Source organism: Cyclopterus lumpus, chromosome 7 (assembly GCF_009769545.1).
Source record: "Cyclopterus lumpus isolate fCycLum1 chromosome 7, fCycLum1.pri, whole genome shotgun sequence".
In the NCBI taxonomy this organism is placed as follows: domain Eukaryota; kingdom Metazoa; phylum Chordata; class Actinopteri; order Perciformes; family Cyclopteridae; genus Cyclopterus; species Cyclopterus lumpus.
The window spans coordinates 6,608,773-6,632,682 of record NC_046972.1 but is presented as its reverse complement, the minus strand read 5'-3'; the positions used below and the strand labels follow the sequence as shown (position 1 = coordinate 6,632,682).

Here is a 23,910-nt window from a genome sequence, read left to right as displayed (position 1 = left end):
CAATAGCTCCTTTGTGTCTCCGCTATCCTGGCTGCGTGTCTCCTGTGTGTCTCTGACTGCAGCTGTTAATGGTGGCAGAGCAAAGTGGGGGTGGGAGAGGTTAAAGGTCCAAAAGTGTTGGCGTGTACGTGCGAGATGGTCTCCATTTTTTCAGGATTTTAAAAAGAGAGATCGCCGCCTGTCTGTCTCGGGGAGGGGGGAGGGGGCTGGACTCCCACCGGGTGAGACGAGGTCAGGGCAGGAGGCCTCTCTACATCTCGTCGCTTTCAATCAAAGACAAATTGCGTCTCAAACACACACTCTCACGTTCAGGTGTGTGTGCGTGTGTGTGTGTGTGTGTGTGTGTGTGTGCATAGCTTTGTGTGATTGTAAGCCAGGTTGTCAGTATGCATCTTCATAGTGTCTCGGGGGGTCGTGGGTAAATTGCCTGAGGCTGGAGAGGCGGATTAGGAGGACCCGCTCCATGTGTAAACATTTGGGTAACCCCCCTCCAACCCGCCTCCTCTGTAGCCTCTGGGGTGCTCACCTGTCTCAGTGGGTGGAGGCCAAAAGAGCAACGAATACCAAGAAACTCCCTGAACTGAATTCGCTCAACCATTCTCACACCATTCAGTTGTCTGATCTTCCCCCCCAAAAAATAAATGCAGCTTAGTGCGTCACCTTGACATCTGGTGCCCTTTCTCCGATTGGAATTCGAGTCTCGTTGAGGAGTTTGTTTTGATTGAGAGATTTAGATGAAGCCCATTAAAGTACCAAGAAGACACGTCCTGGCTTCCCATCCAGGCATTTTTAGGTGTACATTTGAAATGCTGTGCGAAGGCCAAAATCCTAATTGAGTGCGTTGCCATCAGTGGGGTCGAGGCAAATCTCTTGGCAACCAGCAATCATCTCATCTTAACTGGAGACACATGGGAGATCATTTTTATCGCTTCAAGATATGCAAAACCACATAATTTATTAACTTCCTACCTCAAACAAAACATAACAAACATGTTGCATACTGTCTGACTTCCCATTTGCCCGTCATTGTTTTTATGTCAACACGTTATAATCGGCATCAAAATAGTTGGAAGGAGAACAGACACACAAGACTGCAAAAAAAAAAGCAGTCAACACTAATAAGTTGACATTGCACAGTTAAAACCTTTAAAATAATTTTTCGGAATTCAAGTTGCTCATCGCTATCCCCGTATTGATAGAAAATGTTCCATAAACCCGGCGTGAGGGTGGCCCTCCCATAAAGTGACGCTGAATGATGTCACGTCTTGTCTCGGCAGACAATGCCGGGCTCTTTAGTCTACCGCTTGGCAATTAGTGGTCCGATGTGACAGAGTTAAACTGCGATCTCGCACACACACACGAGCCGATCACACCACACTGTCGGGACACTCCGGTCCGTCTGACCAAACACACCCGGGGAGAGAAACCGCGTGCGGGGGAGGGCGCAGACGCTGAGTTTCCACAGTCTGATGGAGATAGAAAACACTGCACTGCGGACATTACACATGATCCTCCCAATATGTCTTTTGGGGACTTCCATCTGTGACCAGAAGGCACTGCAACAACATAGCAAAGCTCAAAGTGTCCTCTAATTGAATAGAAATGTCTCATTTTGTTTCACTTAGTTTAGCTTTGCTCTGACCGATACGTAGGCCTGTGACACGTCTCCTCTGCTGCACAAGCTGCAAGCAACATTTGTTCAAGGCAATTGAAGAGATAAAGATCTAAGACAAAGCATACAAAGTTCTGATTGGCTCGGTCTGGAACCATGTGACTTGTTCTTTTAGGTCACCACACAAACTTCTGGAAAGGTGATGTGTTGTTGTCTTCAGAGTGAGGTTTTTTTAAGGCTCGCAATCTGATCTGGGTTGCATCCGGGGGTCACCTCTGTGCAACATTTATGTTCAAGCAGCTGAAGACTAAGAAGGGTGTTTGGAAATGTCTTGAAACTCCAACAAGTTTGGCTTTTCTGTCTTTTTTTTTGGTGACGTATCGCACAAGAGTAGAAGGGACTCTGAACAGCGCCTTTGTCCTGGCAAACCCTGACTTAATCTCACAAGCTTAGTTTAAGCCTGGTAAACATCCACGGAGAACCCGTGTTGCAGAAAGCAGGACCAAAGTAACAAAAAGCACCCTCATCGGATCTGAATCTCGCTTCACGTTACAGTGAGTGCCAAGTCGTGACGTCCCGAGGGAGGAGACATCGCAGACTGACTCACTTACCGAGCCAACAGTGTTATCTGCCGCTGTGAGGCTGTGAGTGGAACTAGTATTGACCGCGTGGCGCGATTACAATACGGCCCGTGACGTTCAGTATTTTTGTTTTGTCTCTCAATACCTTCTGACTCCACGACCCTGTTTGTGGCATTGAGACACGAGGGTTTGTGTTTCTATGCAGATGACATTAGATATATTGGTTAATTTTTTTAAAAGACTATTAATTTGCAAAAGAGCCGGCCACTCTGAGATTTTTAGCAAATGTAACTAAAAGAGGGGTGAATATGTCATTTTCTGGGGGGGGGGGGTCTATTTTCAGCTGTGGATTGATACACCTGTGGTCCTCTATTGAGTCCTAACAGCACCAGGGTGGGTGTCGGAGTAGCTTAAAATAAACAACAGTGTTCATAGTTGGCTCAATTCATTGTTGGTTTCAATATTCTTTGTGGAATTTGTTGACAATAAGTAATGCATTCTGTATTACTTTATTTATTATAGCAAGGGGCACCGGGCCAATACTAAAGCGGACAACACTCAGCAAAACAAAGTACATTGCTGTTTTCAGGCCAAAAATTTGACGAGAATTTGTCAAGTAATTTATCGTCCGTAAAAACCCAAACCCACGTCCACACAGAGAGTACTAGTCGACCTCTCTTATAGTCTGCTTAGCCAGACTACAGCACATGATCATCCTGCTAAAGGGGGAAAAAGGTGCTATATATTACAATGATTGTCCTCTCTGAAACAATAAGCGTCCTCCATACTGCCGCTTTAAAGCCTGGTTACCGTCACACTGCCTTACAGTAGAAAAGTAAACAGTGTATAAATGTATTGCTTCACTCCCATGAACCACAAAGAGCTCCAACAGTGAATCCATTTGTTTTAACGTTCTTATCTCCTCCCCCCGGCAAACATCAAACATGCTCTAAATATGCGATTAAGCAACATTTAACTCTGTAGTGAAGCTGACTCAGCAATGGATTTATGCTCATATGTATGTGCTACACTCCATTAAAGGATTATTTCAGAGCCCTTCAAGATGAACAATATCACAATTAAAAATGCGGCTGGTATGGCTGTTGGCATTAAAGGCATGCCAGAGTGCCATTCATTAACTGCTGCATGCAGACATGGCGTCTTAGAGCAGCCTAGTGAAATTACAGGGGGGGGAACGCTGGCAGCAAAGTCCATAACAGTCACAAATAACACCCTGCTATGACAAGGGAAATTACACGTCTTTGGAATTGAGATTTTAATCGCATGATATAATTGTATCGGCGCGAGGAATGTTAACCTTAACCCAGTGAGCGTAATCGGATGCTTTCATGTTTTGATGAATGTGGTGGCGAGGCTTATTGTCAGTTTTTGGGATCGCCGAGATTTCTTGATCAAATAAGCAGATGACAAATTTCCTTCAAAGCAGTATGTTGATTTATTACCACTTGGCTGTTGATGGAGGATTATGTGAACATTCGTTTATCAGGATAAAATGATCATGGAAACTGAGGCTGTGTTTTCTACACAAAACACTGTCGACTAGGAAATAATTCAGATTTAATGTGATATATACCGTAAAGTTTGGTTAATACTGTACATCTACAGCTGGATTACATTATAACCAGCCAGCTATCACATCTAGGCCCCAATGGGATTGTGTCATTGTGCAGCAGTGGCCTGCATGTGTGTGTATGGCTCGGTGGCTGCACTATATGAGCGGATCAGTAGAAGGAGTTCCCACACCCTCTCAGGTGTCCTGTGCTCAGGGCAGCCTGGCCCGGGTTCACTTATAAAGGCTGTCTTTGTCTGCAGAAGGGAACAGGTAACCATTTGTACCTGCACTACTGTGTGTGTGTGTGTGTGTGTGTGTGTGTGTGTGTGTGTGTGTGTGTGTGTGTGTGTGTGTGTGTGTGTGTGTGTGTGTGTGTGTGTGTGTGTGTGTGTGTGTGTGTGTGTGTGTGTGTAGGAGAGAAACAGGGGGAGACAGGATTGACTGGGCTGCCTCAAGAGCAGGTGTGGCTTTTCAGCAGCCTCATATTCACAGCATACAGCACGACACATGTGTGCTCCATAAGAAGGAAGGTACACTATTACCTATTATCTATAGCCTGTGATTCCCCAAGCAAACAAACACCATTTTAAACATAGTTGGACATCCCACGAAAGCATTAACGCATGCTTTAATTCTCTTAAAGGCACAGTGTGCAGGATTTAATATATTGGCAAACATGCAATGTAATGTTCATAACTTTGTTTTCACAATAGGACTTGTTGTGTTTTTGTTTGCTTTGAATGAGCTCTTCTTGTAGGGAGTTAGTCGCACCGCCATGTTTCTACAGAAGCCCAGAATGGACACACCAAACACTGGCTCTAGATAGGGGCCTCACGTATTTTACTTTACCTGAAGGCCGCCGCAGTTCTTTGACACGCTTGTGAAACTGTGAGCCGCAGAGTCCAAAACCGTGGTACCGCCTGCCGTCTGCCTGACTCTTAAAGTAGTGTTATAATAAAAATGGATGGCCTCTGAGCAGCATGGCGTTGCCACAGTTTTGCACTCGATGGCTTACATCACCACGGTCCTGGAAGGGGAGGAGTAAGCAGAGGGGTATTTAATTGGTTGCAATCTGTAACCACGCTGCTAGATGCCACTAAATCGTACATACTGTACCTTTTAAGAGACTCATATGTCCATGCAACTCCTTGGACAAATAAGTCTGATTGTGTAGCCTGATTGTCTGATTGTAAGTCTATGAGAAAATGACCCTTCTCACTTGATATTTATTTGACCTCAGTAATCATTGTACACATGACTTCATGGTCTCAATAGCTGGTTTCAAGTCTTCTTCAGCACAGCATCATGTTCATCAACTCAAGGCTTTTAAAATGGCAGACCACAAACCAATGAGTCCACTTCTTATATACAGTCCATATGTAAAGTTGAATGTGATACTACCTACTCTAATTTAAAATACACATATCTCATAAAGATGTACAGTGTTTCATAATGTTGAACATTACATTACAAATAATCACTCACAGAGGAAAACCCAAAGAAAAGTTGTATGACTGTTATGGGCATTAAGTCAAAGTTACTGCTTTATTGACGTATGGATATTTAAAGAAAATATTTAATATTTTTTTATTTTGAGAGCTCAAGAACCTGTGATATGACAAAAGCTCCCTCAGAGCTGAGTGAACTTGTGGAGAGACTGTTTTCTCAATGTTTCCAAGGTCAAGAATGAACATTCAATGTGATAAAGCTAACTTGTTGCTCAGAATATCTCGCCGACATTGTTCTCCAAAATAAAGCCACAGGCTTAAGACACATGACCCCATGAGAGAACAATTAATTGAGCTTTACACTTTTTGTGTTGAGTGATGGCTAAATGTGAGACAATGGCGTGCCTTTGTGTGTTTGTCGTTGTGTGTCTGCGCTTTTTTATCTGCGCCGTCCCAACAAGGAATGGACAAAAGAAGTACACAGTAAAGAAAAGACACTCAGACAGGAAATCATCTGTGAAAGTATTTATTCTGGCTTTGCTAGAAAGGTTACAGTAAATATCATGTCCGCTTCACAAAAACACAAAGGCATACGGGTCACGTGACCTGGGAGAACAGCTACGAAATGTTTCACCAAGTTGGCCAGAAATATTCATTTACGATATCGTCAAAGAACAGAAGAACAGACTATTCTTACTATTTTTTATTTATTTTTACTTTCCACCTTTTACAATTTAAAAAAATATATATTAATCTGATATGAAATCGGACTAAATAAAATAATACAAATCCATGTTGCCTCTGTATCGCTCTGTGCATAGTTCACATGAGGCCCTGTGTGTGTGTGTGTGTGTTGCACTGTACGTGAAACATCTGTACAGTTCCTCTAAGCGGCTCTTTAAATGAGGAGTTGAGGATTACCTGCTCAGGAAGCAGGACGGTAAAAAGAGACAGCGCTCCGTAAGGGTGTTTTAACAGCCTGTCAGGAGAGCTAACTTTATGAGCCGCTGCTGGGATTTACCAGACGCTCTCTGTGAATATTCAGTCACAAGAGGTGCCTGCCAGCTCACGCGGGCTGACAGGAAGGCAAACCAACCACCAGAGTGATGAATGAGTATAGATCTCAGGTGAAAGGTGAGAGTGCTGAGGAAGTGCCCTCTTCCTCTGTCTGTTGTGGTATTCTGTGTGTGTGTGTATGTGTGTGTGCGAGTGTGTGTGTGTGTGTGTGTGCGAGTGTGTGTGTGTGTGTATAGATGTTGTTAAGTACAGGGGCTGTATGCTGTGAGTAGAGAGGTCTTTAATTAGAGCAGGAAGACACGGCTCAGGAGGAGACACACTATGCTAGACTTAATGGTGTGTGTGTGTGAGTCTGTCCATGCAGGTGTGTGTGTGTGTGTGTGTGTGTGTGTGTGTGTGTGTGTGTGTGTGTGCGCGCGCGTTAAAATACCTTGAATCCCAAACATTTTCAAAAGCCAAAAGAAAGTAATTTCTCCATCAATTAAACATCCACCGACTGTCTGAATAGTTTATGAATTGTACTCATTGCTTCCTGTTTATTAGAACAGAATATACTTTGGCTGAATTGTTTCCAGGCAACAGTATTTGGTTGCTGGGTTTGTGGTTTGTTGCTGTCCTGGTTTAGATTAATAAGGCAGTTCATTTTTTTTTAAAGCATTCCAGTCTTCTCCCTTTGCTATTCTGTTTGCTTCAAATATTTTAATAGTTCAATCATCCCCACATTTTGTCCACAAGAACAGCTTAAAAACTGATTATAGATAACAAGAAAAACAATATTTGAATTATTATTATATTATTATGTTATAATATTTATTTGTGGTACCACTTACATTTATCCTAATTTGCAGAAGTTCCAGACCAGAAATTATCGCTATATCCTTTTTCATATGCAGATTATGGTTCAAACTTAATCCAGTAAACTTTAAACAGACATTCAAACATGACCTTACCACCTCCTTGCATACTGTCATTTAATTTTGATTATTAATATCTGTGTAATGGATTTTTTATTTTTAAAAAGTGCTTTCCATTTATATGTAGAAAGTATGCAATATAAAATATGCATTGACAAATCCATTCTTCTCATCGAACATGAAAGTTATATTTTGTTGCAACTTATTATAATGTCTTTACTAAGACGACAGTTTGCCACTTGAATAATGATAATGTGTTCAGTGTTTGATGAGGGACTGTATGAATTTATTTTTCATTTGTAAAAAAAAGAAGAAAAAAGTTGGTTGTTGTTGGAAAGATTAAAATAATGAAATTATTAATCCGTTAACATACAGTATTTATCTTTAATTATGTTGGAACACATTATTAGTATTATTTTGAGGTATTAGGTGGAGGTTATTGTACTTTTACATTTACAAGATTCAACCCCTTCCGACACCAATAGGTGTTATACTGTCCCTTTTTACAAGTTATAATCAAGTAATACATGATCCCTACATTTGCATTGATAAAGTCAAATGAAATGATAACTAATATCTTGCAGAACAGTAGCCTGAGTAAAGACTCTCTTCCCTCTCTCCTTTGGCAGCTCTCATGTGTTCGTTCCGCCATGCTTCCTGGGTATGGACTCTCACCTTTTCCTGATTTCCACCTTCACGCTTTTCGCTGCCGAGGAGAAGGTCCCAGCATGTGGATCCCTGGCTCAGGGGAGTCCCAGGCTCTGAGCGAGGCCCAGGAGGACAGGCCTCTCCTCCACCCGTGCCACCACAAGCATGTCGCCGTGTGCCAGCAGGAAACGTTGGCTTTTATCGAGCTGCAACCACCGGGGACCCCGAAACTAAACGGTCTTAGCCCGCAATGCACGACGCGCTCGCCGCCCCTGAACGGCTTCACACACACACTGAATGAACTGAACGGCAGCCTCCGGACAGACGGCGAGCGCCAAACGCCGTCGAATTTGAACTCTGCGCCCGCGGGTGACTGTGAGCTCGAATGCCATAATGGCGTCAGGACTTCTTTGCAGGAGCGGACGGAAAGACCTCGCGCTGTCACAACGGTGTGTCGTCCTCTCCACGCTGCTCTCAGCCTCCCGCTGCCGTTACCGCTGTCCTCTTTACACACAAACCGAAACTCCTGGGAATCTCAGCTACCTTGCTCCCCATCCTCGCCTGAAGGCCCTGGGTTTCAGAGCCTGGACTCCTGCCAGCTGCAGAGGAGGACGTCACAAGGTTCAGTGAAAGAGAAGTCTATCCGTGAGTGTGCAGCTGTTTCCCCACCACGGACAGAGTTTACGTGACAAATCAGGCTTTAAAAGCTCTTTACGTGCTTCCTCTTGATCTCACATTAAGTTATTTTCTTGTTTCCAGGGCGAAAGATGCAGGTTTATTCGCCGGACAGCCAGAGCGATGAATCTCTCAGCAGCCCAATCCTGGACGCAGACTACATCTTCCCGGGACCTTTTGCATCTTTCCTGGAGGAGGACCTCAGTGGATTATCCTCCATGGAGGCCATTTCGAGGCCTTCATCCACAGACGGTCTCATAGATCTCCCAAACCTCAGCCACGATGATATTTTCAATCTCCCCGAGGAACCACTGCAGATAATAGAGGACTCGATGCCGTCGGTGGGGGAAGACGGCGGGAGTGGAGAGACGTCGAGCGCCACGGGGGGGAGCTTGTTGTCACGCAGCCGCCAGGGGGATCAAGAGCGGCGGCGCTTCTCGGCCTCAGAACTGATATCTAGACTGCAGCTCTCTCAGAGGAAGAGCTCCTTCACCTTGAAGCTGGGGAAGTCGCTGTCGGCACGGGTCGCCTCCAGAGACAGACAGGGCTCCAACAGCTTCAGCCCCAACGCCGACCGTGAGTAGACACCAGGTTGACGTAGCACAAAGACAAAAAGGCAGATGAGAGAGAAGTTAAAGGATAACTCAACTTGAAGTGTTCCGGTTCACAGCTTGGTCCTCCTGCACATCACTCAATGTCAAATCTCAACCATCTGCACAGTTGAGTGAAAAATATCTGTGAGCTCAGCGTTGCCTCCAGAGAGCAACGGTCAACATTTGGACGTGCTCAGATTCTCAAAGAAATAATGCTTCACGTCAATTAATAATTTATTTGACTCACAGAAAATGTGATGTATTTGGGTTTTTGGTCAAAGAAAACATGCCTTTAAGAAGACATTACTTTAGGCTCTGGGTAATTGAGATGGATTTTTTTTATTCATTTTAGATTTATTGTATTAATTGAACAGTTATAGTTATTAACAGATTGATGTAAATGAACGCCAAAAGGTCTGAAGACTTACAGGCGGAAATGACATATAAGACGATAGGTAACCAGGTAATTTACATGTTTGGTAGATTAAGAGGAAGAAGTTGGCAGGTGAACTTCTATCAAAGAGCCCTTTAGCAGCTATTTAGTTTAGAGTTTTGTCCTCATGAAGCTGTCCCTAAACATCCAGAAAGGTCCAAACTGATAGTATCGTTTCATGAGCCTTCATTACATGAGGTGCTTTGCTTTTTCCCTGTACCTCACACCTGCACCGTGGGCTTTTCATCCTCTTCAGCTAAGTCCACCTGCAAGCACCGCAGCTCGGGAGGCTCTGGTGATAGCGCCCCCAACAGTCCTGTCGTACCTGCACCTCCTCCGCCCAGCAGTGACAATGGCATGCCTTTGCATCGGTGGAGCACAAAACTCGGGTAAATACAGATTCAAACTGTTCAGAAATTGTAGAGATTCAAATATTTGTATTGATGTCAGTTCACTTTTTCTTCTTTTTTGACAGAATGAGAAAGAAATCCATTGATGAGGACTTCTGCACACTTCCAACTGTTGCTAGTTCAAATCGATTATCACGGTTTTTGCCTAGTTGTAAGTCTCCCGGCACAATTTAATTGATGTATTCATTTTTAAATCAAAACTGTTAAGCTATTGCACCTAATTAAAGAAAGTCTTGGTTGAATTACCCCTTTACTTTTTACTTTCCTGCAGCTATTCTGTACCAGGAATACAGCGACGTCGCCATCAACAGAGAGATCCAGAGGCAGCAAGGGAAGGAGCCAGGCACAGAGGAGGAGGGGCTCCGGGATGAGTGTTCAGACGGGACCCCGTCTCCTTCCAACCTGTCTCCGTCCAGCTCCTTTCGCTCCTCGCGGGGCTCTGCCTTTGCACTGTGGCAGGACATCCCCGATGTTCGGACCAGCGGCCAGCTCGACAACTTCAGCAACGAGGAACGGAAATTACAAGAGGTGAATGAAGACATTCGCGGACCGCCTCAGCTGTTTTTTTATAGTTTGTGTACTGTAGATGACCCGGCTGACCTTTACTCTCCCTAAACATAGGCAAAGTTTGAGCTGGTGACGTCTGAGGCGTCCTACATTCGTAGTTTGACGATCGCGGTGGACCACTTCATGTTGTCGCAGGAGCTTGCCGAGTGTCTCGGGGCTCAGGATAAGCAGTGGCTCTTCTCCAAGCTGCCCGAAGTCAAAGGTGTCAGTGAGAGGTGAAGCGCTATGCTGATGACGGGCCGCTGTTGCCCTTCGATTCTTTATTTCTAATGTCCCGGTCGTATCCTCCCCTCCTCTGAGTGTGTTTTCTGCTCACTCGGTGCCTCTTTAGGTTTCTTCAGGACCTGGAGCACCGGCTGGAGGAAGACATTCTGCGCTTCGACGTGTGCGACATCGTCCTGGAACACTGCCCGGCTCTGCGAAGGGTTTATTTACCTTACGTCACCAACCAGGCGTACCAGGAGCAGACGTACCAGCGTTTGCTGTGAGTAACTGCTTTCATCTATCTGCTGCTTGAGACCTAAACGTGTATGTAAATGTGTCTCTGCGCGGCTGCGGTGAATACAATCCAATGGTTTCATGCTGGATGTCCAGAATTTCCTCTCAGGGTGTTCAGGTGTTATTTTAGTCCGGCATGATTTAACTTGCAGATGTATCATCTGGAGGAGGCTGAGCATTTTTTGTTCTCGTAAAAAAAAAAAAAAAAAAGGCACGCTGGAATTTACACCCACTTTGACTAAAAGTCATTAAAGTGTTTCTCTAAATCTGCTTGTTCTTGTCCTCTCAGGCACGAGAACTCTCGTTTCCCCGGCATCCTGGCTCGTCTGGAAGAGGACCCCATCTGCCAAAGACTTCCTCTGACCTCTTTTCTAATCCTCCCGTTTCAGAGGATCACGCGGCTCAAAATGCTGGTGGAGGTACGCGATTAAACATTCACCCAATTCATGTTCGCACTCGAAAGCCAATTACGTGCTGTAAACGGGAGAATATGTGGACCGGCTAAACAATTTGCCGCGGCAGGTCACCGCAAGAGTATTACTCACTCCGTTGGCGTGTCTTCAAAACAAAAAAAAAACGTATTTACTTTTCAGAACATTTTAAAGAGGACGACACCAGGCTCCCGAGATGAGGACACTGCCACGAAGGCTTTCAATGAGCTAAAAAAGGTGGTGATTATCGTCTCTAATGTCCAGTTGGATGAGTACCAGTATCATCACTGGTGAGGCACAACAGTAATAACCATGTCGGTCTGTGTCTTCTTAGATCATCAAAGAATGTAACTCCAGTGTGCAGTCAATGAAGAGGATGGAGGAACTTATTCACCTCAATAAGAAAATCAATTTTGAGGGAAAGGTGACCGAAGTCATTGTACATTTTATTTATTTTTTTAATTCGTATCGGCGTTGTGAACATTTTGCAGTGTTTCTTATGCATTGCCTTTCTTCGTAGATCTTTCCTCTGATCTCTCAGTCCCGCTGGCTGGTGAAGCACGGTGACCTCCTGGAAGTGGACACGCAGACGATGAGCATTTCTGGATCAAAGCTCAAGTTGCCCACCAAGCCGGTGTACCTTCATCTGTTCAATGACTGTCTACTGCTGTCCCGGAGGAAGGAGTGAGTGAAATGCAGTCGACACAGAGAGCCCAACGGCTAACATATTGCACTGATTGCTGACTCGTGATAGGAAACGAGGGAAATTTAGTTTTTTAAGTGTAAGTTCAAGGAAAAGTCGATCTGAATGCAATTTTCACATGCCATAGAGGCACACTGGTTGACGTGATCATTCCTCCTCTCCAAACTGGTCTTGCCAGCTCTTCCTACCGCAACGACACTGTAATGACTCAAATAGAGGAGGAAATACTTTAGTGTCTACTTTCTGCGTGCAAAAATAATGTGCAAAATATGCTATTAAAAAGGGTACATTATAACACATTATACATCATCGCATCCAGACGCATTAAATCAGAGTTACATAAAAACACACAGTAGAAGCTACATTAAACCAGGTTATTGATGGTGAGGACTGATATATATATATATATATATATATATATATATTATTATTGGCTTATTCACTTACATGTCGAGAGTTAGATGAGAATGTTGAAACCACTTGTCTGTAAAAAAACAACAACAAAAAAACAATAATATGTATAATAATGTATAACAATAATTATGATCATTATAATACTAACACTACTACTAACAACAACAATAATGTAATAATAATAATAATGGTCTGACACACACAACCATAATGGCTTTAAAGACCCACCAGCTGGTTATTATAATGTGGAGGGAAAACACATCTCGATAATAAACCGCCATCTTCTTTTGCAGTACGTGGAAGTTCATGGTGTTTGTACACGCCAAGATAGGAGAGCTGAAAGTGAAGGACCTCAGTCAGAAGCTGCAGGGCATCTCCGGCTTCATCTTCCACTTGCAGCTGTGTGAAGGCCAACAGCTCAAACATCAAATCCTGCTCAAGTCGCACACTGAGTGAGTCACAGCAATCATGAAGTGTGCCCAACTAGAAAGGGGCATCTTTAGCAGTCGGAGATGTAACTGCTCTTTCTCTCGTCTACCAAGGAGCGGGAAGCAGAGATGGATTACAGCCATGTTTCCATCTGATCCGCTCGAAGACATCGAGCAGGCCAGTGAGAACGATGGTCAGTGGAGAGCTTTAGGTGCACTATGACTCAATGGAAACCTTTCCATCCTCTCATTCGTCGTTTTCTTGTCTTTTTACGCCTAGATATATCCCAGGTTCAGTGCATCAAAAGCTATCAGGCCCAAGAGCATGACGAGTTAACGCTGGAGAAGGCCGACATTCTCCATGCCAAGACCATTACAAGTGATGGTAAGAGCTTGGATAAAGTCCTCTTTTAGATCAAACTGAATTCCGACCTCAACCTGTACCTACATTAACGTAACTTGTGGCCCATAAATAGTTAGATCTGTCTGTCCCACTGGCCATGTGAGGTTTACTCTAGTGTGGTAGCTGTGTGCATGTGCAGTGGTCTCTTTGACGTCTATACGGGATGTTCTCTTTCGCCAGGCTGGGTGGAAGGCATCCGACTGTCCGACGGGGACCGGGGCTGGTTCCCCAAAACCTACGTGGAAGAAATCACAAGTCGCAGCGCTCGCCTCCGCAACCTGCGGGAAAATATCCGCATCAAGTGTGTCACGCAGAAACTGGAAGGGGAAGACTAATCACTGTTACTGTGACGCTTCATGTGTCAAAGGTGTGTCATTTCTAAGCCTTTGGATCTTTTTAGTTTGACTTTTACATGGATGTGGGACCTACTTCTAGAATGCAGGGGCTAAAACAAGCCAACATTTGTGACTGTGTGTGAGCGTTTATCTTTAGCAAGCTAACTGCAAATTAAGTCTTGAAACGAGAGCGCAGGAGCTGAAACGTCTTTTATACCAAACGAGTCATGTTCACATTAGGACATTTTATTTGTGGGAGCAATCACTTTATGCATTCTTTCTGTGAATGCGTCTCTTTTCCATTCTTAAGTCTGAGAAACACCTGCACACAGTACATTTCTCGGCTCGTGTCTGTCACATTCTTCGTCTGTCGTGTCTCCTGTGGCCAGATTCCGTATTTGGACTGTCTCGTGCCATCAGCGGAGCTCTGTGAGGTGCACGAGAGTCATTCACGTAATGATGCAACAGCAGAAGGTCGCCTGAGGCAGATGCTTCTATTGATCCTGCATTAGGACACACCGGGGGCCTGTCATCTTCTGTCTTTGTTCACACGTTGTTTGAGTGCGGCTTTCATTTTCAGATGAGAAGAAAAGAAAACCTGATTTTGTGTTTTAATCCATCCAATATCTGATGCACTACAGTGTGCAGGTGTTCATTTCTATCCATGTGAGTTGTTAAAACATCCAGACAAGGTCCAGACAAGGATACTGAAGAATGGTGGTTTCATTTCTTTCAAAGGTGATTTCACGATTCTGCTGTACATATGAAGGACAGATTATCCCATTAACAAGGCCAAACTACACAAATACTGTATGGATTAAGGTGACTATATTATTATATTTTTGTTATTGTCAACAAAACAAACAATTTATCCCACTGACAAGTATTGCCTAAAGACTGATAGATCGTATTTCTCTCTGGCATTGGTGTCCAAAAAACAATTAAACACACATCAATGAGCCACACTGTTAAACTGACTTTTCTTTGTTACCACAAACACTGTAGCTGATCCCAGAGTACATAAACCATCCCACTGATGCAAATACCTATTAATGCACAGCTGGAAATAGTCCCCAACAAATGCACTATTTACTCTTGTTTAACGTTTGCTAAAAAACTACAGTGCCCCTGATTTTTAGGGAATGATTTTTGCCTTTTTTAATGTTTGACTCGTTTTTAATCTCCAGTGGGAACCAGTAGGGCTTGGTGGTCAGTGCCACAGACACCATAGTGATTGTTAGTTTTGTTCTTTTCACTGCATTTGTTGACAGAAAGAAAAATACAAAATAATTGTCTTTTAAAAACAAACTCCGGACACATTTACATTGACCCTCATTGTGGTAAAAGGGTAGCGGTTTGCTTTTAAAAACTTTAACCCCAGTTGAACAAAAACTAGAAAATTGTTATAATCCACCAGGATCAAGTAATACTGCCATATACTAAGGACTGAATTACATTTAGGCCTCCCTCGTCCACATTGTTCCCCTCATCCCCAAATGGCCCAAAGCGCAGTATAACTGAGCTGAGACCTGTTATTAATGAACCACTATAATCCAGATTCAATGGTAAACTCTTCCAGTGGCACATACAATGTCTATAACCCCCTTTTATTTTCTATGTCTGCGTTGTGAGTTGTAATTTAATTGGTTGCTGTTGCAGCATGTGTATTTATACTCCTCTAGCTGGTTGTTCTCTAAGGAGATTCTGATGTAAATGTACTTAAGTGCAGATGGCTTCATGTATAAAGAGTAGAAAATGATTAATTTACTATTATGACTGTAATTTATGAGAACAAAGTTCAACAGATGTTATTACATTCCATAACTATAACGTTTTCTGTTTGATTCCTTTCTAATACCAACATATAAATACTGTAATACACTGGATGTTTACCGGATCTCTGCACACTACTGTAAATGTTTAACCTTTTAAATAAATACAGATACTTACCTGTTTTGTTGTTGTGTTGAGTTAACAACTCCGAAGAGTTTTTAAAAAGCTAAATATGTACAGCTGCTTCAGTACTATTTCCATCAATAAATAAGCTTTATAGCTCTATAGTCAAACAATATGTATTTTATAGTAAAAGACATCAAAGCTGAATATGTACAGCTGCTTCAGTACTATTTCCATCAGTAAATAACCTTTATAGCTCTACAGACTAACATTTCTTTTAGCTGTGGTCTGGCCTTAAACTGGCTCATGAACTTGTTTCTGTTCGTCCCCACATGAAAGAGACTAAAAGTGTAACTAAATCACCGAACCACATCAATATTGAGTGAGAACATTTCAGAGCCTCCCCGCTGCTGTATCTTCATTTTGTGGCACAATTATACATAACAGTCATTATGTACATACTATCTACATGTTATTCCAGATTTATAATAAAAGTCAAGTTTTTTCCACATTCCCATGCTTCAGCTGCGACCGTTGATGTGGCATTGGTCGGCTGGTATCGTCGCTTCCTGGGACTCCCTCCTGCTCCTCTGCAGCTTTGGCATGATTGGAGGTGCGCTGTGACTCACAGGAACGTGACTGTTTCTGTCTGGCTGCAGGTCAAAGAAAAGTTGATTCACATTTTAAGGTATTCGACGTAACCGCGGCACACCACACGTGAATATTTCTAGCCAATACAACCTTTTTTTTCTCCAAAATGAAGAAAAGCATTTCTTTTCATATACAAATACAAGTTTCTCTCAGCATGTACAGTCACTCACCCTCTGCGAGTGTTAGTTGAGAAAGTTAACATTGACCAATGGTAACCTTTGCCTACTAGTTCGCCAGGAGGAGAGCAGAAGGTAGCTCCGTTAGCTAGCTAGCTTGTCCTTCTCCAGAGATGGCTAGTTGGTCTCCGGAGCTGCTGTCTGCTCTCCTCCCGGCAAAGAAGTAGCTGCCCAGGAACTAGAAACGTTACATGCAGAACTGTAAAACACTGAGGCATGCAGTAGAAAGTAGTCAGCAGAAATGGAAAGATTTAAATAGGCTAAAACATTGGTTCTTATCGAACCTGCTTAAACTGTTTTTCTTTTGGCCACTCGGGGGCAATAGAAACCCACAATTACACACAACAATGGCCTACTAGATAGTCAATGGACTGTATTTTGTCCTTTTCTACCTCATTTACCCATTCACACACCAATGCAGTTCAATGCAAGGCGTTTGCTTTACCTATCGGGAGCAACTTGGGGTTCAGTGTCTCGCTAACTGCCAAGCCTGTGATTAATTGAGGTCTGCTCTACCTCTTGGGCCCCAGCCACCTGCATCTTCTACCACCTTTTAAGTTGCACTGAAAATCTTAGTTGAGTTGGCACATCCTGAAAATACGGGGCACAATTTACATTTATTTGGAGTGATGAATGGAGGTCCAATGTTCACTGTCTTTTAACTTTGTTTTGGTCGACACCAACTGGGTTACTGAGGGAAACATATGGCTCTTCAGCTGCTAAATGCCTCACTATGTTCACCTGCTAGTCTCTAACTAGTCCAACGGCAAATGGCAGTTTGGAGCTGGGCGGGTAACATACAGTGACAAAACAATGCTGCAAAAGAATTCACCAAATCTACAGTTCCCCTCTTTATTCTACGTAGCTCTGCAGCATCTCTTCACTCGTTGTTTTAACACTCAAACACTATTCTTTACCATTGTATATTCATTAAAATATGTCAGACAGCACAGTCTAACCTGTTGTAATTGAAACATCCAGTTCCGATAATCCTCCAGACAGGCACAAGAGATCTGCAGGGGCTCCACCAGCTCACCTAAAACACAACAATTGTGAAATTATTCATTTATTTCTCGCTGTACTTAGTTTTTCTGCTATAATCAAATGCTACATTTAGCCAAAATAAGTATTAAAGTCAGATGTTCGCACAGTATACCTGTCAGCTCAAACTCCAGCCGTCCAGGCAGGGCAGGCCTCTCAACTGCTTTGATGCTGTGTCGGGGCAACCTTCCCTGTTAGAGATGACATGGAAGAAATATGAATACTTCAAGTTGATCTGAGTTTTCCTTTTACAATCACACAATGACTGCACAAGAAGAAAACAACTACTGAAGGCAGGTGTGTGTGTGTGTGTGTGTGTGTGTGTGTGTGTGTGTGTGTGTGTGTTACAAAATGTTCTACCCATGCTATATGTAAAGTCCTGTGTAAAGATTACAGGGACACGTAGTTATGCCACAGCCATTATGGATTTTTCCCATAGAGTCATTTTACACTACCTCATATCTTATATTCAGACGCTTGTTGTCAACTGACAGCAGCAGGACGTCTTGAGGGAAGAGAACCATCAGTCTTTCTTGGAGTCCCTGAAAGAACCAAGCCATGTCACTGCTACTGTTGTATTAGCCGTTCAATACCGATAGTATAATACATACTTATATTTACCATAATGTGCCACAAGTAGCAAACTGCAGTTTATCGCAACTTGTGACTCTTAAATTTGTAATTTGGTCCATTGTTCAAATTGGTAATAATACTAATTATTACAAAAATATTTGGTCTAATTTGGCTTTATTATGATGACTTAAAAACTGAACTTACAATGCTATAATGAATTGAAAAGACGGCCAAATAAGACACAAGTTGTAGTGAACCTGAATAACGTAAATAAATCATTTCCATTTCGAGCTTCTGTTAAATAAATGATGGACCATAAATGAGAGCAGCCTCTCTACATGTCACAATGTCGGTCAAATTTTACAAGAAAGAGGTCTTACTTAGAAGTGTTTTATAAAAGGAAATGTGGTCTTGATTTTCAGATAAGTATTATTGTAAGTGGTGGTTAATCTGTCATCAGGTGGTAAGTATGGAAGGTCGTAGAGGTAATGGGTAAAATAAAAAGAAAGTTAAAATCTCTTCGGTTCACTAGCTTGTCAGTTTCCGAAGTAAATTTGCTCTCCAATTACTTGATCCATGCTCATTTGCAGATTCTTAATCCAGTGTGACAGAGTGTGTATTACCTGTCTCTGTGCGTTGATGATATGGACAATAGATATGTACCCCGGCTGACCCATGTGCTGTATCGGCGAGCCCTCCCACTGCCAAATGGGAGCTTGCAGTAAGTACTTTTTCAGTTCTTCTCTTTTACAGTGCTCATCACAGGGTAACTAGGGAAGAAATAAGATATGTGATCAATGTATTCATTACGATCTAACTTAATGTGGAGTTGTAACCAGAAGTACAGCAGTAGGTCATTACAAGATAGGAGAGGGCGCAGTGGGAGGGACTCATGGGTTGTGCCATTGACTTGTATCTCCTGTCTTCTATGTGTTGCATCCATTTCTGTAGCTCTGCAGCGCTGGCGCATATGAAGACCTTGGAGTCCACCATTGGACCTAGATGAAAGAGGGAACAACATCAGTCATGCTCAGTGCTACTTTACACGGTGTTTCAGTGTCTCAGCAGAGTTTCCACCGACTCACCGCTGATCTCAAACACGTGCGGTGAATGTGACGCTTTAGGGTCCATGGAGACAGCTTCCAAGGAAAGTCCAGAAAGGGGGAGGATGCCCTGCGAGATAAGAAAACACAAACTGTCAGAAAAAATTATGTGCTTCAGTTTCCTCCGAAGAGATCATAATGCATTTTCATCATTATAGTCCCCTAAAAAGCTGCAATGCCCATTTACACCAGTAGATACTGAGCTCCTACGCTCCTGTAAAATGCACAAAGAATACCTCATAAATGAAGTCTTGTCGAGCGTGGTCCAGGGAAAGGATCAAGAGGTGGAAAGAGAATAACACCAGGAAGTGTTCACTGGTTTCCTGTGGGGGGACAAAACGAAGACGTGTGACAACAATTTAACACCAAACAAACAGAAACAAAATATAGTGCAGCAGGTGTCGGCTCATAGTGTCATAGAGTCTCCATCAACAGTCCAACACAGGCAATGTAATAAAACTGACCGGTTTCACTATTTTTCCAATTTAAAGATGTTGCTCGCCAGACAGAAGTTCAAGTTACTGAATGTAATCCAACAACTGGAGCAGTATTACGACCGATATTCTTGAACAGGATTTCAGAATAAACCCTTTCAGGATGATGTCTGGGTGGAGCCACACCTCATACCAGCGGACACCCATGTCTTAGGTGGTGTTACCTGTGTGTAGCTGTTGTAGAGTGACACCAGGGAGGAGTGGATGATCTCTCCATACATGTGGGCAGGTTGGCCCTCCCACCCCCTGATTGGCTGGTGGGAGTAAATCCTGTGGCGTAGCTCGTCTCTGCTCCTGCCCCACAGCACCACCTACAGACATAAAACCTCATCAGCCCATATGTATTGGTTATGATTTATACATTTAAATACTGTGTAGCTTTTCCATGGGTCGGCCATTTCCCCTTAGTTGTAATAAACTGTGTATGTTCTCAGTGGAAAAATCAAGGATCCTGCGTACTCGATGTTACTAAATGTTTGTGTCACAGCCCCATCACTATTTTTTATGGGGCCACATGTTTCACAGAAAGAGGAGTCATGCATTAAGCAGCCAATTGGAGTTTGTTTCACTGTTGCAAGCCTCTAGTCATCGTTATGTGAGCAAAACGTTGCACAAGCAAAGGGGATTTAAGTTTCTAAATGCTAAATGTTGTTCTGTTGGTGGTTGGAAGCTTCATATTTAGACAATTTCTCATTCAAGTGGAAAGAAGTTTGTGTGGCAGTGTTTCCTCCCTCCTTTGTTTCCCGTAAAGTTTGAATCCCACCAAACAGGAAATGCAGAATCTCTCACTTTTGTAGCGGAAATTCCCACAGTGTGTAAACAGTGTGTGTCTGGCCCTCAACACAAAGAACTGCACTGTGGAACAGTGGAAACTGTTCACGTTCATGGGAGGCGCATCTCCGCCGCACTCTGACAGTGTTTGCCCAAAGTGAGCCGCATGCTGTGTTCTTATACTGTGTAAAGTGCATGATGACGTTTCCGCCTGTGTCTCTGCCACACACACACACACACACACACACGCACGGCGACCTCTTGTTCCAGGTGTCGTATTGAAGGGTGGCGCGGTGGAGGCGGGTGCTGCTCATCTCTGCTATTCCTCACTGACAGCTGAAGCCTGGCCTCTCCCAGACTCCACACCCTGAATACACACATTTCATCAGTTACGTACAGCAGCAGTCACATTGGTGGTTAGCTTCGTGGCCTCATTGTTGCACGGATGTGGCTTCAGCTTATGGTCCCGTCTGTGCAATGTGAACGTCAAAGTGCACGTTCTGTTTGGCTCTGTCCCGCCGTTCAAAGCAGCGAATTCAGGCCGGCCCCGAGATTCTAAACAGCCTGAAAACTATGTTTGTGGACCCTCTTGTCCACGTGTGTGTGTGAACTAATAATGTTACTTGTGCTTGGACTGACTGCGCCCCCTGGTGAACATCAAAGAAAAATAAATAGAGATTGAAGAGCAATAGAGCATATCACAATATAAAAGACTGGTCTTGATCCTCCTGCAGCTGAGCAGCAGACAGACGTAATCAGATTACACTCGTCAGAGCAGAGACAGACCCCCCCCCCCCTCCCCCCTCACTGCAATATTTTGAAGCCAAAGCAGCACATACTAATTCTTCTGTACTGTGGTGGACATACACAGAAAAAGTGACACAATTAAGTATAGTTAAAAACAATCATGCATGCAGAAAATGGTGGATTTTTGCGTATGATGTTTGTGTAATGTATTGTCCCACAATGCAATGCGCAAAGGAAGCAGAGGAGCTGCTCACAACAGATGCTATGCAGATAGATGATATATCAGTGGCTTTAACCTCAAAATGAAATTTGGACCGGGAGACTGATGACATCCCACTGCTGACGTTTCTTTAAGAAACTAATATGTTGCTCATTTTAAACCCGTCCGTCAATGCCAAACTACAGCGACATATTGGGACCCCTCAGGGTTTATGAGGAATATTGTAATCCTCCTTTGGTAAAATGCCGTTCTCTGCTTGGTGGATCAATATGTGGAGCTCCTTAGTCAAAGCAGCTTTTAAAAAGGTATCAGTCATGAGGTCACCAGTGATGAATGTATTTTCATCTTGAGTTTTGTGTATTCTTTCTTTATATCTACAGGCTCGCATTGCAATCTTAAGATATAATTGCTGTTATGTGTCATTGGTCCATAAAAATATATAAAATAAACATGATTTAAAGAAAGTTATGAAAAACATAAACATTTAAACGTGCGGTTGATGGTAGCAAGGAGAAGCATTTCCATTTGTTTAAGTTTAATTAGCAGTTTGAAGGATGTTATTCGGATACCAACAGTCAAAATCCATACTCATGTCAGTACTTTATACACAGTGATAAACAGTCACTGGTGATATAGTGTGTGTGTGTATATATATATATATATATATATATATATATATATATATATATACACTATGGGCTATAAGTAGTAATCGACCAGATAAGTAGTAATTATTGAACAGCCGCACATAAGAACTGGTAGTTACTGTTGTAATTATCCTCTGGTAATCCCTTAGCCTTAGAACAAGAGGGGATTTGTCCCGCCCTGACTCTGTATTAAACCCCTCCATGATGCAGCCATTGTCTTGTAGTAAGCTGCTAATCACGTCAGTGCAGCATCACCGAGTCCCCAAGTTCATGTTTAGTAAATAGGAGCCAATTACTTCTCCAGTCTTGTTGTTCTGCTCGGTGCTGATGAGTGGAAATCATATGGATGTAATGTGTGTTGTTCTGCAGCTGTTTTCATCGTGGTTAAAGGGAATTGAATCTTTTCTTTTCTGTGTAAAAGCACATCCTGTGAAAACAAGCATTTAGTGTGCACGTCCTGGAAATGGTATCATTGAATACTCTGCAGCTTTAAAAAAGAAAAGAAAGTGCTCTCTCTTTAAAGCTGTGAAGATAAACACAGCACATTTGACCCAATCTGCATTTCCTTCTTCCAGGACCCAAGTGCAGACATAACTGTGTAAATGTCCCCACCTTTACTTTTCCTATTTTTTTTAACCAGTTCTCAGCTTTAACACATTAACTTAAATTCATGTCTTACCCTAAATTGTCTCCAGAGAGTTCCAGGAGCTCGATCTCATCCGGGCCCACCTCGTCCACTCCAGTATGCCTCTGGGTCACACTGCAGCATCCCATGTCGGACGAGGAGTCTGTCCCTCTCCGTCCGTCTCAGCTTCTAGTCCACACACTGAGCACCATCTGCCCAGACACTCATCCCTGCTGTGTGTGTGTGTGTGTGTGTGTGTGTGTCACACTTAAACCAAAGAGATAACTGAAAAATGGGGGCTGGTTGGGTCCAAAAGAGGATATTGAGGGCTAGAGTGGCGAAGGGAGTGCGTGCTGTCGCTAAGTTCTAGTTCCCCCTTTTTTCCAGCATGTAGTTTATATTTAAATAGAGCCGCAAGAACGAAAGGTGTTGACGCTTTGGAAGAGGAATTGAAGATAAAAGTGGTCAAAAAAGTGTTTTGTTGTCGCAGCTTTGTTGTTGCTCCTTCCTTCCTGTCAGTCTGCAGAGAACTGAGCCGTTTCCTCAGTTGTTTTCTCAATCGACGGTCTGAACTCACAATGGGAACCTGCTTTACCGTGACAAACAAAAAACGGGCGCTATTGTTAATTAAAGCTTCCCATTTGTGGATGTTAAAAAAAAAAATCGCAGCCGCATCAGATACTGAACCTGCTGCATGTTGACGCGTGAGGCTCTGCTGCTCCCTGCCTCCTTGCTGAGAGTGGATGAAGCAACCAGCCCGTGTTCACGTGCAAAAACTCATGAATATTGAAAGACAGGGGAAATAATTAGGGGTTATGAAATGGCGAGGTAAAGGGCTGCAGTCAAAACAACAAGTCACAACAACTGTAGCCTGGTGTTGATCTTCTTCTGTCAGACGGTGGGAGGGTTCACACTCACGTCTGAGTGTTCCTGCTCTCCACAAGGCCGGAGATGTTTCTGTGAGGCAGCTGGATGTCAGATGAGTGACTGCTATATTTACCATTTTCCATTTGATTAAAGTAAACAAGTCTACCAATAATCTACTTGGAAAGTGACATTTTACGATATACTACGCCGTAACTTTTTATAGTATTTCATGAGATAGACTTTTTATGACATTCTATATAATTACTTTTTGACTGTGGCTTTTAAAAGGATTTTTTGACTTTTTATCCTTTTTTTAATAGCACTTTGAAACTAACTATATAGCTTTTCATGACTTCCACAGTATAATTTGACTTTTTATGACAATTTACACCATGTCATTTTTGTCATAATGTTCA

At 43.0% G+C, this 23,910-nt stretch overlaps 2 protein-coding genes across 2 annotated transcripts; one reads left to right on the top strand and one right to left on the bottom strand.

The window, feature by feature from the left end:
• The first annotated feature begins 7,765 nt into the window (after nt 1-7,765).
• arhgef19 (Rho guanine nucleotide exchange factor (GEF) 19) lies at nt 7,766-14,643 on the top strand. The gene is made up of 15 exons (XM_034536858.1): nt 7,766-8,438; nt 8,553-9,044; nt 9,751-9,883; nt 9,970-10,055; nt 10,176-10,432; nt 10,526-10,686; nt 10,803-10,955; nt 11,259-11,388; nt 11,563-11,637; nt 11,735-11,824; nt 11,921-12,084; nt 12,811-12,969; nt 13,060-13,139; nt 13,226-13,330; nt 13,529-14,643. Exons 1-15 carry the CDS (start codon nt 7,796-7,798, stop codon nt 13,681-13,683), a joined length of 2,883 nt encoding a protein of 960 aa, XP_034392749.1. The 5' UTR covers nt 7,766-7,795; the 3' UTR covers nt 13,684-14,643.
• On the bottom strand, nt 13,966-23,455 carry LOC117733315 (rho guanine nucleotide exchange factor 7). Its single transcript, XM_034536861.1, has 11 exons — nt 22,682-23,455; nt 20,647-20,755; nt 19,782-19,928; nt 19,360-19,446; nt 19,106-19,193; nt 18,882-19,018; nt 18,644-18,790; nt 17,903-17,989; nt 17,563-17,638; nt 17,366-17,442; nt 13,966-16,232 (listed from the first exon to the last, which is right to left on the bottom strand). Exons 1-11 carry the CDS (start codon nt 22,774-22,776, stop codon nt 16,101-16,103), a joined length of 1,182 nt encoding a protein of 393 aa, XP_034392752.1. The 5' UTR covers nt 22,777-23,455; the 3' UTR covers nt 13,966-16,100.
• Between the last annotated feature and the right edge of the window lie 455 nt (nt 23,456-23,910).

Coding starts and splice junctions, on each gene's coding strand:
- LOC117733315 (XM_034536861.1), bottom strand. CDS start 22,776: ATGGGATGCTGCAGTGTGACCCAGAGGCATACTGGAGTGGACGAGGTG. Junction 19,929..20,646: donor TACGACACCTGGAACAAGAG/GTCGCCGTGCGT, acceptor TTATGTCTGTAG/GTGGTGCTGTGGGGCAGGAG. Junction 18,791..18,881: donor ACTGCGCCCTCTCCTATCTT/GTAATGACCTAC, acceptor TTTCTTCCCTAG/TTACCCTGTGATGAGCACTG.
- arhgef19 (XM_034536858.1), top strand. CDS start 7,796: ATGCTTCCTGGGTATGGACTCTCACCTTTTCCTGATTTCCACCTTCAC. Junction 10,687..10,802: donor GTCAAAGGTGTCAGTGAGAG/GTGAAGCGCTAT, acceptor GTGCCTCTTTAG/GTTTCTTCAGGACCTGGAGC. Junction 12,085..12,810: donor CTGCTGTCCCGGAGGAAGGA/GTGAGTGAAATG, acceptor CTTCTTTTGCAG/TACGTGGAAGTTCATGGTGT.